The sequence below is a fragment of the Mirounga angustirostris genome, unplaced genomic scaffold (assembly GCF_029215605.1).
Source record: "Mirounga angustirostris isolate CCGP_5_RB_7025 unplaced genomic scaffold, mMirAng1.0.hap1 SCAF_4, whole genome shotgun sequence".
Lineage (NCBI taxonomy): Eukaryota > Metazoa > Chordata > Mammalia > Carnivora > Phocidae > Mirounga > Mirounga angustirostris.
The window spans coordinates 45,275,168-45,290,729 of record NW_026991712.1 but is presented as its reverse complement, the minus strand read 5'-3'; the positions used below and the strand labels follow the sequence as shown (position 1 = coordinate 45,290,729).

Here is a 15,562-nt window from a genome sequence, read left to right as displayed (position 1 = left end):
AGACAGTGATTCCTAGAAACTGCAATCTCAAATAAATGAGTTATCTGCAGGCAACAGCTGACCTAGCCAACAAGGTGAAATGCAACCCATTGCATTATTCTGATTTTCTAAATAACTGACTTTATAATTCTATTTATTTACTTTTAAAGACACAGATAATAGTGGAAACTATTTTAACCGTTAAAGTTAAATCTACGATAAAAAAAGTTAGTGCTAGAAAATTAGTAAATATTCTTTCTAATTCATAAATAGGATAGATTTTTAGTATCTCTTTGAATGCCTTTTATCCTCTCCCTTTTAATAAGAATTCTCCCATATTTCACACTTCTTTCAGTGTGAAAGGCAACTATCACTTCACTTAAACACAAATGGCTAGTCCACGAATTAGTGTACATAGTACTCTAACACCGGATGATGGAGCCAGTCCTAGGCAAAAATGGTGTGTAAATGTTTAACACATACATATACCTCAACAGATGTGAGTCTTACTGCCTTCCAATGACAATGAAAAATGATTTTTAAATTACCTACACCACTATTACACTGTCGTTCTTAATTTTGCCCCAAATAATAGTTTATTGTCCCCGGAGAGCAGTTAATTATAGTTTAGTTCAATGAAGAGTAAACATTTGTTAAACCTTGAATCAGGTTCCTAAAGACAGGTGCCTAATATACCCTTAGTTTTTCTTGATGGCACTACCAGAGTTCTAATTTTAATGTGTCTGGTTTTTAGTATTTGGCTCTTCTACCAACTGCCATGAGGGCAGAAACTGTAATGCTTTTTGGCTCATCACTATATCCTCAGGTCTATCTTGCCTAATTCATGGTAGGCATTCAGAAATATTTGGTAATAGGGGCGCCTGGGTGGCTCAGTCATTAAGCGTCTGCGTTGGGCTCAGGTCATGCCAGGGTCCTGGGATCGAGCCCTTCATCGGGCTCCCTGCTCCACGGGAAGCCTGCTTCTCCCTCTCCCACTCCCCCTGCTTGTGTTCCTTCTCTCGCTGTGTCTCTCTCTGTCAAATAAATAAATAAAATCTTAAAAAAAAAAAATTGGTAATAAACTGATAGTACAAAATATAAATTAAAAATGCATCTAATAAAAACAGACAAAAATATAAACATCCCTTAATTCCCTCAATATACAGATTTGAGCTTTAAAATTCTGGGACTGAAAAAATATATTTTGGTTTTCTTTTAAAAACAGTGGTAAATTGGGGCACCTGGGTGGCTCAGTCGTTAAGCATCTGCCTTCAGCTCAGGTCATGATCCCAGGGTCCTGGGATGGAGCCCTGCAGAGGGCTCCCTGCTTAGCGGGAAGCCTGTGTCTCTCTCTCCCACTCCCCCTGCTTGTGTTCTCTCTCTCGCTATCTCTTTCTCTGTCAAATAAATAAATAAAATCTTAAAAAAAAAAAAAAAAAAAGTGGTAAATTTGAGCCACTCAGTAAGACTGATTTTGCAAAAAAATACATCACTGTATTGTGAAGAATCTAACCAAATGTTGGAGTCTGGTACACGTGTATACATATACATATATATGCATATGTATGATAAATAAAATTATTAATACAGTGATAAATAATACACTGTGCTTTGAACTTTATATATCTAAACAAGCTTTTTTCTCGTTAATAGTATAAAGATGAGAACAAGAAACAAATAAATGTGAGGAAAACACCACTAAAAATCAGTATTTCTGAAGCAATATGTTCTAGAACTTTTAAAGTATTTCTGAGGCTCCAGTGATTTGATAGCTAGTAAAAAATTTGGAAAAGAGTAAACTAACTTGGCAGAGACCAAGGTTAGAGGCACATTGCCTAAATAATAGGCTACTGCAAATATAATCTCCAATTTCTATAATGAAAAAATTAAAACATTTTTTGGCACACTTATATAGAAACTTTGAGAGCTACAAATAATGTTTTATTAAATAGTAACTAGTACATATAATTCACAAATTCTACAAAAATATTAATCTAGAAATACTGATTTTTTTCTGTACATTTTATGACTTGCTTAAATTCTTTGTATCTTCAATAAATTTCATCTAATTCAAAGCACATCATCTTAATTTCTGTCCCAAGATTTTTCAAATACACAATTTTTCTCAATTCATGTATAATCCTTATCATGGAAACTGTATTTCAAGCCACACCATTCATTTGCCCAACATCTGGACAGCTGTTTATTTCATTAGTCAGTCCTATAGGTATATGTTCATTATTTGTACAACAACTTATATTGCTTCCTTTTGGTGATCTCTAAAAGGCCCAAGTTACATTGACATTCACAACTTGTAAATATAAGGTTATATAGTCAGGAACAAATTTCTGCTGTATGTTAAATTTCTTTGCCTTGAATTTTGATTGATTATATACAGTCAACTCCATAAACTAAGACTGCTTCAGACTAATGTGTCTCTTGGGTCCGATATTTGATTACAAGCCAGTAAGTTAGCCTGTTCCTGTTTCTTGGATGTGGGCAGAAGACACAAGACTCCTAGATCAGAGACAAAGTGAGCAGCAAGCCTCTGCATATCTGTGGTAGATCTCCCTGACCAAGTCTGGTCAGGATGATATAAAAGGCACATACAGTAGGTTGTGTTACAGGAGAAAGGAACAATGAACTTGAGAATCCATGAGTTTCATAGCAAGCTATAAGCAGGCCTGTTCTTTGTCCCGAAAGGGACACTACCTCTTCCCTTAAGGCTTTTCAATGCAAACCCTGAGAAATGGCCTGGGTATATAGGGCAGTCAGTGCCTTGCATTCTTGGCACATTTGACAAGTTGTATATGAATGCAAAGGTTAACTTTCTCCCAAAAGTGTTTTCCCAAATACAATGCTTGTTATTTGAAATTCAGTAATTGAGAGAGCACTCCATGATACGAAATTGTAAAAATTCAAGCAAAAGGTAACTCCTTCTAAGGGATCATTTCTTTACATTCAGAAAATATACAATATTTTAATGAGCTTCCTTTAATAAAGTATTGATTATCAAAATAAATATTTTAAATGGAGTCTTCTAAAAATGACTTCATCTACATTGGTATTTTGATGACAATTTAGGCAAATGAGATCTCACAAATCATGTCAGGTACATGAAGCTTAAACTCCGTCTTACCCTGTCTCTTGGCAACAGTGCAAAGATGAAGACACAACTGCACTAAATAGAGCTATACTTTTTGTTAGGTTAAAAATATCCCTTTTATTTTAAATACAGTGAAGTTATTAAACAATCTTAGAGCAAGATGTTTTATTATAGTCATCTAAGTTAATATAGTCATACATTGAAGCCAGAAAAAATTACGCTGAACCTAAAGTCAAAAATAGACCCAGGTTAAACATACCGGGGAGTCTGAACAGTAAGTAGAAATCAATGACTAATCCTAAAACTTTCAAGACCATAAAACACATATCATCAGTAGTAAAAACCTATCAGACTATTCCACTCCCAAGTAATATAGGATTAACAATCGTTTATTATCTGTAGCAAGCGTCTTTATTTATGGTATTTATTGGCTTCCATAGGGAGGATCATGAAAAGGCTTTAGAGGAAGATGTGATTCTGTTGAAATACTAGGCACGCTGGTAGTATGAAAGTGAAGTTTCTGGAGGAAACTGTGAAAACAGTGTTTTCACGTTCTCACAGGAGTCTAGGATTCAAAAAAGGTTTACAATTATCTATTTTAAAATCTGAGGACCTCTTTCCAGAATCCAAAAATATTACATTATTAGTTAACCCAAATATAAAATACAAGAAACCTCCCAAATGGGAAAAAAAAAAAAGAAAAAGAATAAAAATCTGACTTTCAGTTACTTTTAAAAACAGACACATATTATTAGGCATAAATAATCTCCCCACCTCAAAAAAAAAAAACAAAAACACCAGCATTAGGCAAAATTGTTTATGACAGCTAATGATATTTTACAACTACTAATAAAATTCTTAACTTGCATTAACATTTTAGATTTTTAAAGACTCAAATATTCAAAGTTGTCTTATAGAGATTAAGATGAGCTTATAGTTTGCCTATTATGCCATACAGACTATAATCTATTGACTTTTTTTTTTTTTTGGATTTTATTTATTTATTTGACAGAGACAGAGAGAGAGAGCACAGATAGGCAGAGCAGAAGGCAGAGGGAGAGGGAGAGGGAGAAGCAGGCTTCCCACTGTGCAGGGAGCCTGATGCGGGGCTTGATCCCAGGACCCTGGGATCATGGCCTGAGCCGAAGGCAGCGCTTAACCGACTGAGCCACCCAGGCGCCCCTTGACATATTTTAAGCAAGCATGTTCTTGTGCTAAGTTGACTAAAAACACCACCATTTTATAGTCACCAGCAATTTAACCATGCAATCTGAAAATAAAAATCCAAATATCTTCCTCCTCAACCACAGCTTATATTACCTTCAAAGCATCACAAATACTATACAGTAGACAGATCCCTTAGTCTGGTGGTTCACAAATTCAGCAGAGCATCTAAAATCATCATCACCATCATCATAAAGCTACTGTGAATCTTACACGGTATTATTGCAATTGGCAGCATTTCTTTTAACAAGCACCTATTATAGTGCCAGGCAAAATGCTCAGACTTTGTATACTCTATTACTTAAAATAACTAATACTACTTAAATACTTAAATATAGGACAGATATTAGTCTCATTTTTCAAGGGAGGTAACTGATGATCAAAAGAAATAAGCTCCATTCCCAAGGCCACAGTGCTGTTAATATTTTGGCCCAGGACTATGTGACTCCAGGACAGGGTTGCTGCACAACCCAATTCCAGGGGTACTGCTTCCATGATGTCAGGCACTGGAACATGTTGTGGCCTTTTGATTGTACCTCCGTGCCATTTGCTGTCCTTCAATTTTTTTGTTTAAATATTGGCACATATGGGGGCACCTGGGTGGATCAGTCGGTTAAGCATCTGCCTTCAGCTCAGGTCATGATCTCGTAGTCCTGGGATCGAACCCCATGTCAGACTCCCTGATCAGTGGGGAGTCTGCTTCTCCCTCTCCTGCCCAGTTCTCCTCGTGCTCTTTCTCTAATAAATAAATAAAATCTTTAAAAAAAATATTGATACATATGTAACATTTGTTTTACTGAGATAAAGAACACCAACAAACCCTTCTTTTACATACTAACAACAAAAAAAACTTTGTTAAACTGAACACTACATCCTGAAACAGTCATTAAAGAGGGAATCAACCTAAATAAAATCCGTGCTATTGCATTCTGTATGTTGTATTATATTTAAAATACACAATACAGGAGCTTCCAGGTTGGAGAACACATGGAGGTGCAGGGAGAGTAGTGTACCTGGAGAGAGCATGAAGCTCCTTGCCCTTTCCCCATACCTTGCCTTGTGTATCTCTTCATCTGGCTGTTGGTTAGTATCCTTTATCATATCCTTTAATAAACTGGTATAGGTTAAAAAAAAATACAGATATACCTTTCAATTTGTGGAGGTTGTTTATTGGACTTAACTGCTTTAAGAAATTCAGTAAAATATTCTGGCTTTACAATCGGACATCCACAAATGAGTGCGCATATTGTCTGGAAAGAAGAAAACATATGTGAATACAAATACTCATGTGCTAGCTTTTCTTTAAAGAAAGGTTTTAAGTTAGAGACTACAAAGGGGCTGTTCTGTTTATTATGCTTTTCCTTTCATTTCTCTAAATTTATAAAGAAGTCACAATCTATAAAACTGAAGTATTTGGTCACTGTTTAGTTTTAGTATACAAATCTCTATATAATCATTTAATTTTAAGAAGCCACCCATTACAGTATTAATTTAAAAACTGCTTTGGGGAGGGCAGAACAATGTAACATAAAATAAGTCAATTTTAAAGTGTATTCCAATTTAAAAGTTCTTAAATTGTTAAAAAGTAGATCGCAGAATTAAGTAAATATAACAACTACCCTAGAGAAGACAGTATCAAGAGATAAACATGAGCTATAATAAGATCTTTTCTGCCTAAATACCTTTTGAACAGATTCTAACTATGGAATAAAGTATTTTCAAGAAAGTAAATAAAGGAATAACTGTTTGGAGTGGGGTAAAAGCTCAAAATAAGTACACAGAGATTGGGGGTAAGGGTGGAGAAACTTTAACTAGCAACTGACCTAAGCTATAAACATCAAATAAAATGTACCACAAAATCTGAAAAAGATTAGAAAATACCACCACTGGAGATGAAAATAAAGATTCAGCATAATCTTAGGAAATAATCCCACTGAAGAATTTCTAAGTATGCTTCTAATAACATGGGGTATTAATTAAATATGAGCACGCAATGTAGGGTGCCTCTCAAAACTGGAATCTGAATACAACAACCTCAAATGTGAGTGAAATAATTGGCCTCTGGCAGGAAGGAAGCTCCAATACATGTGATCCTGGGCAAAGGATTTAAGTGCTCCATGTCTCAGTTGCCTCTTCAGAAAATAAAAACTGAACCGAAATGTTCCTTAAGTTTCCTTTTGGTTCTAACATTTAACGATTTTAAAAATACAAGGTAACCTGTACTTTTGGAAAATTTACTCAAAAAATAATAACTAGTTTTCTTTTTTGGCACATGACTGATCAAAAGTACTGAAAAAGGATTGCTCTGCAAGTCGTTGCTGGTATATATACAGTGACGCTCTAATATCCAGTGCCGTTAGTATCTCGGTCACTGGAACAGCGTGTACTCCGGTGAATGGACGCTAGTTCCAAGTCTGTCACAGACTCAGTAAAATATCTCTCAAGACCATCTAACTGCCTTTGCTCTTATTTCATATCCACCAAGTGAGCACATAATGACCTAAATCTCACTTCTCAGGTACCTTAGTATCTTTAAGGGGATTGTGTTGGGAGTGCACACATAAATATGTGGTCACTATAAAGCTCCATACCTACTATAAACTAATAAATGGATGTTTTGATTTATTAGCATAAATTAGTACTCAGGAGGCCAATTACTCTGCTGAATTTATAAACTTCATAAACTTGCAAAGATCCTTCATCAGAGATAACCCCACCAACATACAAGTTTAACCTGAGGTTCAATCTGAGCAGCAAGCCTTTCTCTACGACATCTGTTTAGCTGTAATATACATATTTTAATTATATTAGATATTAAAGGATTTTTGTACCATCTAATAAAGGAATCTAAATATTTGTTGCTTTTTACTATAGATATTAACCTAAAACAATCTCACATATCTATAATCAACCTGTTTAAAAAGAGACGAATCACCTCCCAATGTCATTCTTCAATTAGCTTTGGATATAACCAAATCTGATGAAGATGCAAAATCTGAAAACATACCAAAATATATCACTGTTTTAATGAAGAGTTGGCATCTTCTAATGGTACATATCTACATATCTCTAGATGGTGAAGATACATTAAGGTAATATTAAACTATACGAACTTAAAAAGTCGGGGCGCCTGGGTGGCTCAGTCGTTAAGCGTCTGCCTTCGGTTCAGGTCATGATCCCAGGGTCCTGGGATCAAGCGGCATCGGACTCCCTGCTCAGTGGGAAGCCTGCTTCTCCCTCTCCCACTCCCCCTGCTTGTGTTCCCTCTCTCACTGTGTCTCTCTCTGTCAAATAAATAAATAAAATCTTAAAAAAAAAAAAAAAACTTAGAAAACCAAATAGAAACTGAGTAAGAGAGGATGAGACCATGAGATGAGCTGGAGGAAGACAACTTGATAGAAGGGACTAGAGATGCTAATTTTGGAGCACTGCCAGTGGACTTCACTTTGCTTTTAGACTGAAGATACCAACTACACACTGTAATAAACTCACTGGTGAAAATATGACATATATCATTTTTAAAATGTTAAGTCAAAATCAAATATAATTTTATATGCTTTTGCTTGTCTCAAATAATAAACAGGTTATCTGAAACATCATTCGAGCCTAAATGGCACACGAAGGCATGGGTTGACATATATAAACCCACAACTAACAGTTCTGATAGTTTTAAAGTTAATGGTTTTAAAAATGTTTTGTGTATAGTTGGTGAGTAAGCTTAAATACAAAACTTATTTTAACATAATAAGATGGCATTCAACCTACTTTAATGGTAACTTTGACTGTTATCATGACAAGATGAGTACATTCTTCTGTCCAACTGTTCACAGTAAGTCCTCCAAGTTGCAATATAGCTTGATTTAAAGCAGTTTTCCCAGAAACATCTAAACAAGAAGAGCATGCAACCAAAGGCTCATATTCTACTCTGTAAATGAGAATAAGTTACATAAAGTTGTATTATCATAGCTCCAAAGATGGCAACTTACGGTACTTTAAGCTCACATCACATGCTATTATTTTAATTTTTATGTATTAAACTTTCTAATTCATGAAATTATCACTTCCTAAGTCTTGAGTTGCACTTAAGAAAAAACAATGATCAAAGTTAACATTATATTTTCACTTATGTGTAATCAAACAAATGTAGCTCCCATCAAAGTTCTCAGAGACCATTTGAACTCTTATTCACTCTTGGCACTATCTGTGATTGACAAAATGCACTAACCACATGCGATGCAAAGGGCACTAATGTGCTAAGCAAGAACTAAATTAAACGGTTTTAAATTCATTATCCATAAATCTCATGTCCTTTAAAATTTGCTCAGTGCAAAACAAAACCATCCATTTTTAATATCAATTAAAAAAATTCTTACGTGAATTTACTTTCAAACACTCCAAAAGTAACTCTATCCCCTGTCTTCAAAGCTTGGGAAAGGCCATTCTGCATTTTTTCCTCATTAACAAAGGTACCATACTTAGAATTATCTTTTATTGTCAATATAGGAGGCTCATCTGTTTGACTCTGAAACAAATAAAAATCAATACAGTTAAAGTATTTTACCAATCAGTAAATACAATTCCCGGGGGGGAAAGATTTCAAAACAAAAAGCTGGTAACTTTTTGAATAGGCAACTGGATAGATGGCTAACCTCCCAACATAGAAGGCAATAGTTATTGTTTCGGTTGTGGGCACAGAAAGATCACTCAACTAGAAATTAGTAGTAAATGTCTGAATTCCAGGATCACTCTTCTTAGAACATGCATTTTCTTTATTTTTGTAAGTCAGTGCAGATTTTTCTGACCCCTCAATTTCACACATTTGAGAATTTCTTTGCTTTTGTGTAGTCTGTTTTATCCATGACAGCTTCGTCCCTAAGTTTTTTTTTTTACATTATCAAAATAACACTGTAAAAAAATATTCCACCATTGTTGATATGGTTCCTGGCAAGCCTATGTGTGTTGAGAGCTTCTCTGACTATCCCCCTCTGGGCCGTTTTGCTGTTCATGACATGAGACAGACGGTTGCTGTGGGTGTCATCAAAGCAGTGGACAAGAAAGCAGCTGGAGCTGGCAAGGTCACCAAGTCTGCCCAGAAAGCTCAGAAGGCTAAATGAATATTATCCCCAATACCTGCCACCCCAGTCTTAAGCAGTGGTGGAAGAACGGTCTCAGAACTGTTTGTGTCAATTGGCCATTTAAGTTTAATAGTAAAAGACTGGTTAATGATAACAATGCATCGTAAAACCTTCAGAAGGAAAGGAGAATGTTTTGTGGACCATTTGTTTTTTTGTGTGTGTGTGTGGCAGTTTTAAGTTATTAGTTTTTAAAATCAGTACTTTTTAATGGAAACAACTTGACCAAAAATCTGTGACAGAATTTTGAGACCCATTAAAACAAAAGTTTAATGAGAAAAAAAAAAATATTCCAAAGAGAAAAGGTTAGAGTGTCTGACTTAAAGTAATAATTATATTTTTCCTTTAGGAATTTCAATAATCTTTTTTTATACCTAAAAGAATACAGGCACAAAAGCTAAATATTACTGAAAGATCCAGCATTTGTTGATATGTAGTCTTTGCTCAAAATAATGGCTTTTCTTATTATCACCAGTGTTATCATGAGCACAGCCATTTATATATATTATTATTTTTACCATCCACTGTTGTGATTAAAACTAACCAACCAAAACAAACTCAAAGCCATTCAAAGAACTGAGAGAAGCAACAGCTATTTTTCCTAATAAAACAAACCAATTCCCACTGTGAAAACCTACATTATATGGGAAATGCCTGTGTTCACCTGGCTATACAAACTCTATAAGCAGGAGTGTGATGCTATGTTCACTGCTCTATTACCAGGTTTGGCACAATGATAGACACTGTAAGCACCTACTGTTCATTAAATAAGTATAACTGTGTTCTACTTCCTTTGAGTTTCTAAATCACAACAACAAACACTGGAACAGAAACTTCAAATATCAAAACAAACACCGCTGTTACCACTACCAAAATTAAGTATTTAATTTTAACATTAAAAAAAACTAACACCTTTATGGAATTAAAAATCCTACAAACTCTCTCTTACATACACACCAAAGTAATCGTGTAATTTCAACCCCCTTACTTTAAGCTAGTGAAATAAAATTGGTAACATACCAGGTTGGTTACAGAAAAGTTAGCAGTTAACACAGCATGATTTCGACTGATTGACTGATCACCTTCAATTAGAATGCCACAGTTTTTCCGTCCAACAATGTATTCAACACCAGTCAAAAGTCTGAATGGTTCTAAGAATTAAAAAAAAGAAAAAAGTAAATGTATAGACACACACATGATTATGTATACATAGGTATAGCAAATACGTAAAATATTTTTGTTTTTAAATGTTAATAATCAACTTCATATAAATCAAACCTGTGATTTCTAGTAAAACCACTGAAAGATGCAAAAGATATTTTATTTTATTTTAAAGATTTTATTTATTTTTTGATAGAGACACAACAAGAAAGGGAACACAAGCAGGGGGAGAGGGAAAACAGGCTTCCTGCAGAGCGGGGAGCCCGATGTGGGGCTCAATCCTAGGACCCTGGGATCATGACATGAGCCAAAGGCAGATGCTTAACGACTGAGTCACCCAGGCGCCCCGCAAAAGATTACTTAAACAGATGGAAAGCTCTAGCATTTTCTAAAGTGAAAACAATACTGAAGTGTCAGAGGTGATTGGCTCAGTCTGTTAAGCGTCTGACTCTTGGTTTCGGCTCAGGTCATGATCTCAGGGTCATGATCTCCAGGTCATGAGACTGAACCCCATGTTGGGCTCAGTGCTCAGTGGAGAGTCGGCTTGGGGTTCATCTCTCTCCCTCTGCCTCCCATGCACGTACGTGTCCACTGGCTCGCGCGCACTCTTGCCCTCTAGCAAATAAATTTAAAAAAAAAACAAGTGTCAATGCTTGTCCAAATTAACTTATACATTTTATACATTACCAGACAAATCACAATACTATGTTTGGAACCTGATAAACAGATTCAAAAATCCACTGGGAAAATGGAATGTAAAAAAACTGTAAAGAAAAATCTGAAATTTACAGGAACTTCCCCTACAAGATGGTAAACTATGCCATAAAGCTATAGTAATTAAAATATATGGTACTGAATTAGGAGTAAACATAGGTCAATGCAAGAAAAGTTCAGACCTGATTTAAGTATATATTTTGGGGAATTTTGTTTTTATGTTAAAGGTAGCATTTCAAGTAAGTGAGAAAGTGTTTAGTTTCTAAAAAAAAAAATGTTGAAAATCACAAATTGTTGTGTAACAGCATATTTGTTGGATTTGTGGGGGCTCATGAGTCCATCACTGGAGTGGTAGGGTAATTAGGGCATATAAACTAGACAAGTAGAAAGGCAAGTCATGTTTGGATCACATTTTGTTATTCAGAAACTCAGCCTAGAGTGGGGTGTTTCAAGGAAAAAAAATCGTGCCTTGGTTTACTTACAGTTTTCTTCTAGAGGAATGGGCCCATAGTGTCCGTTAGATTCTGAAAAGAGGTCACAGTCTCCTAGAAGTCAAGAATGCTGGCCACTGACGATAAAAGCGTTTTCCCACTGTGATCTACCTCTCTCCACAGGAACTGAGAGCCAGCCACAGACCACAACTGTTCCTGGAAAGGAACTGAGTCCTGCTTCCCAGCAACAGCTTATGTTCTACCTCGGCTCCGTCCAAGTCCACAGGGATGCCTGGATCTTAAGAGTCTTTTACTCTTTATTTTCTAACCACGTGTTTGGTCCTCTTCATACACCGTTCGTAAATTCAGCTTCGAGGTAGATCTTTTGCCGATCAGAATAAACTCCCTGGGGGCAAGACCCAAGCATAGGCTACAGCTGCTTATCCACTAATAAGGACGTTGAGTAGGCGATCAATTAACAGGAGATAACCATCTGCCACTGATGAAAGTGCAGAACAGAAAAACAAAACACCCCACTTTCTCAGTTCTGATAACAAAAAAAGGGCTCTAAAACAAAACTGAAATTACGCCTTCCCTGTGGCTGCCATTTACCCAACTCATCTCTGTTTTCTCACAAAATCAAACAATGTGCTCCAACCCAAGTCATCTGTCGCCACAGCGCGTCCAGCCTGGGACAACTTATTCTAGGTGTTGGGCCAAGAGCGGCCAACACTAGAGGCCACAACAGGCGGCCGGCCAATGCTCAACTCGGCGGGGCCTGTAAGCCGCGGCAGCGCTGGTTTTGCCGGAGGAGCTGGTCCCAACCAGCGAGAACCTGGCGGTAGGTCGCGCGAGGGACGCCGCCGCCACTGACCGGCCCGGCGCCCGGGAAGACAACGCGGTCCCCACACGCAGGCCTACGGTTCGCCTACCCCGTTTCCGCAGCCTCCCGGGGCGGGGACGAAGGCGGCGCCGGAAGGCGGAGAGAGGAACGGGAACCGACCGGAAGCAGCCCTCCTCGGACCCTCTGCCCAACGCGGCTGCTCCCGGGAAGACGGTCCCGGGGCAGCTCCCTTCCGCCCTTACCTCGGGCAGGGCCCGCGGCGGGTAACAGCTTCCACATGGGTCCGGGTCCTCTGAGCCTCCGCCGAGTCGCGAAGGCGTAGCCGCAGCTGACCGACGTGCGCGGCCGCAGCTCCCGCAATCAGCGAGGGCTCCGGAACGTGCGCGCTCCCGGGAGCTGGGCCGCCTGGGAAGAGGAGGGAGGAGCAGGAGTGAGACGTGGGCTCCTGGTCGCCACCTGGTGGTTAAGGAAAGGAAAAGCGCAGTCTGTGTAGAAATGGGTTGTATTAGGTTATGTATGAAGTACGGATCCCATTGGAAGGTGTTCAACGAATATACGATGAATTACGTTTTCTGATTGTGAATGGAAATAATTTGTAAAATTAGCCACAAAGCAACTGAAGGAAATTTTCTAATTAAAGACATTAACATACTAGCCAGTTATGTAATTTCATGCATTTGTGATTTCTGAAAAATTGCTGTTATTCCTTTGTATGCACCCTAATGATGGTGACAGTTATGAAGATAAAGATTTTACCCCTCAGCTTATTATTTTTGCTCTTCTCCAAGTCGAAATCAACTTCTCCCAACTTCTCTATTTCATAATGTTACCCCTCCATCTAATCAGGAGCTAAACACTGGGGAGTCTATCCTTCCTTTTCATTTCTGCTTGTACCGAACTGGTCCAAGCTCTTCTCTTAATACTCCAGGAGACCCCTAATCCTTCACTACCCATCTCCTGTATAATCCATTCTACATCCTGTACATCACAGAGTAAACACCCTAGAGAATGCTTGTGATCATATAATTTCTGGTTTTCTAAAGCATTTGTAATGAGAAGAAAAAAGTGTTAAGAGGCAGTTTTATAACTGTTTTACAATCTCTGTTATAAACATAGATGCAAAAATCCTAAAAACGAAATTAGCAAATGGAATCACCCGAAGTCCTCAAAAAGAAATAAACCTAGCAATAAATCTATCAAAAGATGTGATACAAAGCATTACTGACTACAAAACATTGGCAGAAATTAAAATAAATCCTAAATAAATGCAGTTATACCATGTTTGTAGATGGTTAAGATGTCATTTCTCCCAAAACTGGTCTATAAATTCAATGCAGTTTCAATGTCCCAGAAGATTTTTTTGAATGGAAATTGATAAGCAAATTCTAAAATATATATGAAAATTCAAAGGCTGAGAATAGTCAAGGTAATTTCAAAAACCAAAGCTGGAGTACTTACACTACCAGATATCAAGATCTATTATGAGGCTAAGATTATTAAATCAGTGTCTTTCGGCACAAGGATAGAAAATAGGCAAATGGTCAAGAGAGACTAAAAAATCCACACATTTAAGGTAATTTGATTTTTTTTTTTCCTACAGAACATTGTAGGAAAGTTGTTTTTTTGGAGGGAAGGGTTCAATGTATGATCCTGGGGATATCGATTAACAGAAGAAATAAAGGCTGCCCACCTACCTCACACATACAAAACATCAATTCCAGATGGATCATAAATCTAAATATGAAAGTAAAATAATAAATATTCTGTAAGAAAACATGACTGAGAAATAGGCAAATTTTTCTTAAACAGGACACAAAAAATATGCTCTGGACCCCATAATTCTTAAATTTCACTGATTTGCTGGATCCCCAACAACTTGTAGGGATTTTCATCTTATTCTTCTGGAGTATACATGCTTCACCAAGGCCTCCAATCTTTGTTAATCTAACCTGATTAGGATAATGCCATCAATATAGCAGACCAGTGTTGTGTTCTGTGAGATGTCCAAACATTTCAAGTCTCTTAAGACTATAATACGACAGAGGGTGGAAGAGACAACGTAGCCCTAGGGGTACACTATAAATATTTTCCCATTATTCATTCTAATTGAATGCAAACACTTTCTAATTCTACTTTCTAATAAGGTTGGGAAAAAACACAATCATCATATCGATCACCTCAAGCCAGTTACCTGAGGTCATCTGGCTCTGCTCTTGTGAAGATACCACATGTGGTACAGTTGTTCTAACTGGGGTTATTACTTGGTTGAATTGCAGTAGTCTATTGTTTATTCTCCAGGAACTGTTGGGTCTTTGGAGGGACGTGTATGGTGAATTAAATGGAGATACATTGGGAACCAAAAATGGCATTAATATCTACCATTCTCCTATATTGTTTTTTATTTAATATATTGACTGTGTAATTTCAGAGGCTCCCCTTTCCCACTTTGACAACTCTTATCCCATAGGCCAAGGAACTGATGTGGGTGTTATACTACCTATCAAGTATGTCTGTTCCAATGATACATTTAGGACTGGGGAAATGATCACCACATAGGCCCATGTGCTTAATGCACCCGCTGTATGCCAGATCTGGGCAAAAACTCCATTCATTCATTATTTGGCTCCTTTATACCTCTACTCTAATTGGGGACCATAATAATATTCAGAGTTCCTAGGTGTCAATAATGATTGTGTCCAGCAATCTTCAAAATGTTTAGGCATTCTCTCTTCTTCAGTGTATGGTCTTCCAAGGGGATGGCCATATGTCCCTTTGGGGAAGAATTGGGGGTGGGGTGGGGGTGGGAGAAGTCATTACCATATATTCTCACTACGGTGTTTCAGGGTCCTCCCTCCTTGCATTCCTGTCTCTCCTTCAGCCACTGGGCTCTGGATTGATGAACTGCCTCAAGTCAGGAATCTGGGGAAGAGACTGAAACTTTTTATTGAGGCTCCTGCTCTCAGCCTTGTGT

General features: G+C 37.4%; 1 protein-coding gene across 6 annotated transcripts in view; it reads right to left on the bottom strand.

The window, feature by feature from the left end:
- The window catches only part of NBN (nibrin), a 44,670-nt gene extending 31,674 nt beyond the window's left edge, over positions 1 to 12,996 (bottom strand). For 2 of the 6 annotated variants that reach the window (XR_010410610.1, XR_010410611.1), the window contains exons 1-5: positions 12,834 to 12,996; positions 10,462 to 10,592; positions 8,683 to 8,831; positions 8,075 to 8,234; positions 5,456 to 5,559 (exon numbers count right to left, since the gene is read on the bottom strand). Coding sequence is in view for 4 of the 6 variants with exons in the window: in XM_045896264.3 (XP_045752220.1) it covers positions 5,456 to 5,559; positions 8,075 to 8,234; positions 8,683 to 8,831; positions 10,462 to 10,592; positions 12,834 to 12,870 (581 nt within the window). In the remaining 2 variants the exon portion in view is untranslated. The other 4 variants (XM_045896266.3, XM_045896265.3, XM_045896264.3 and 1 more) reach the window with 4 other exon arrangements.
- Positions 12,997 to 15,562: the final 2,566 nt, after the last annotated feature.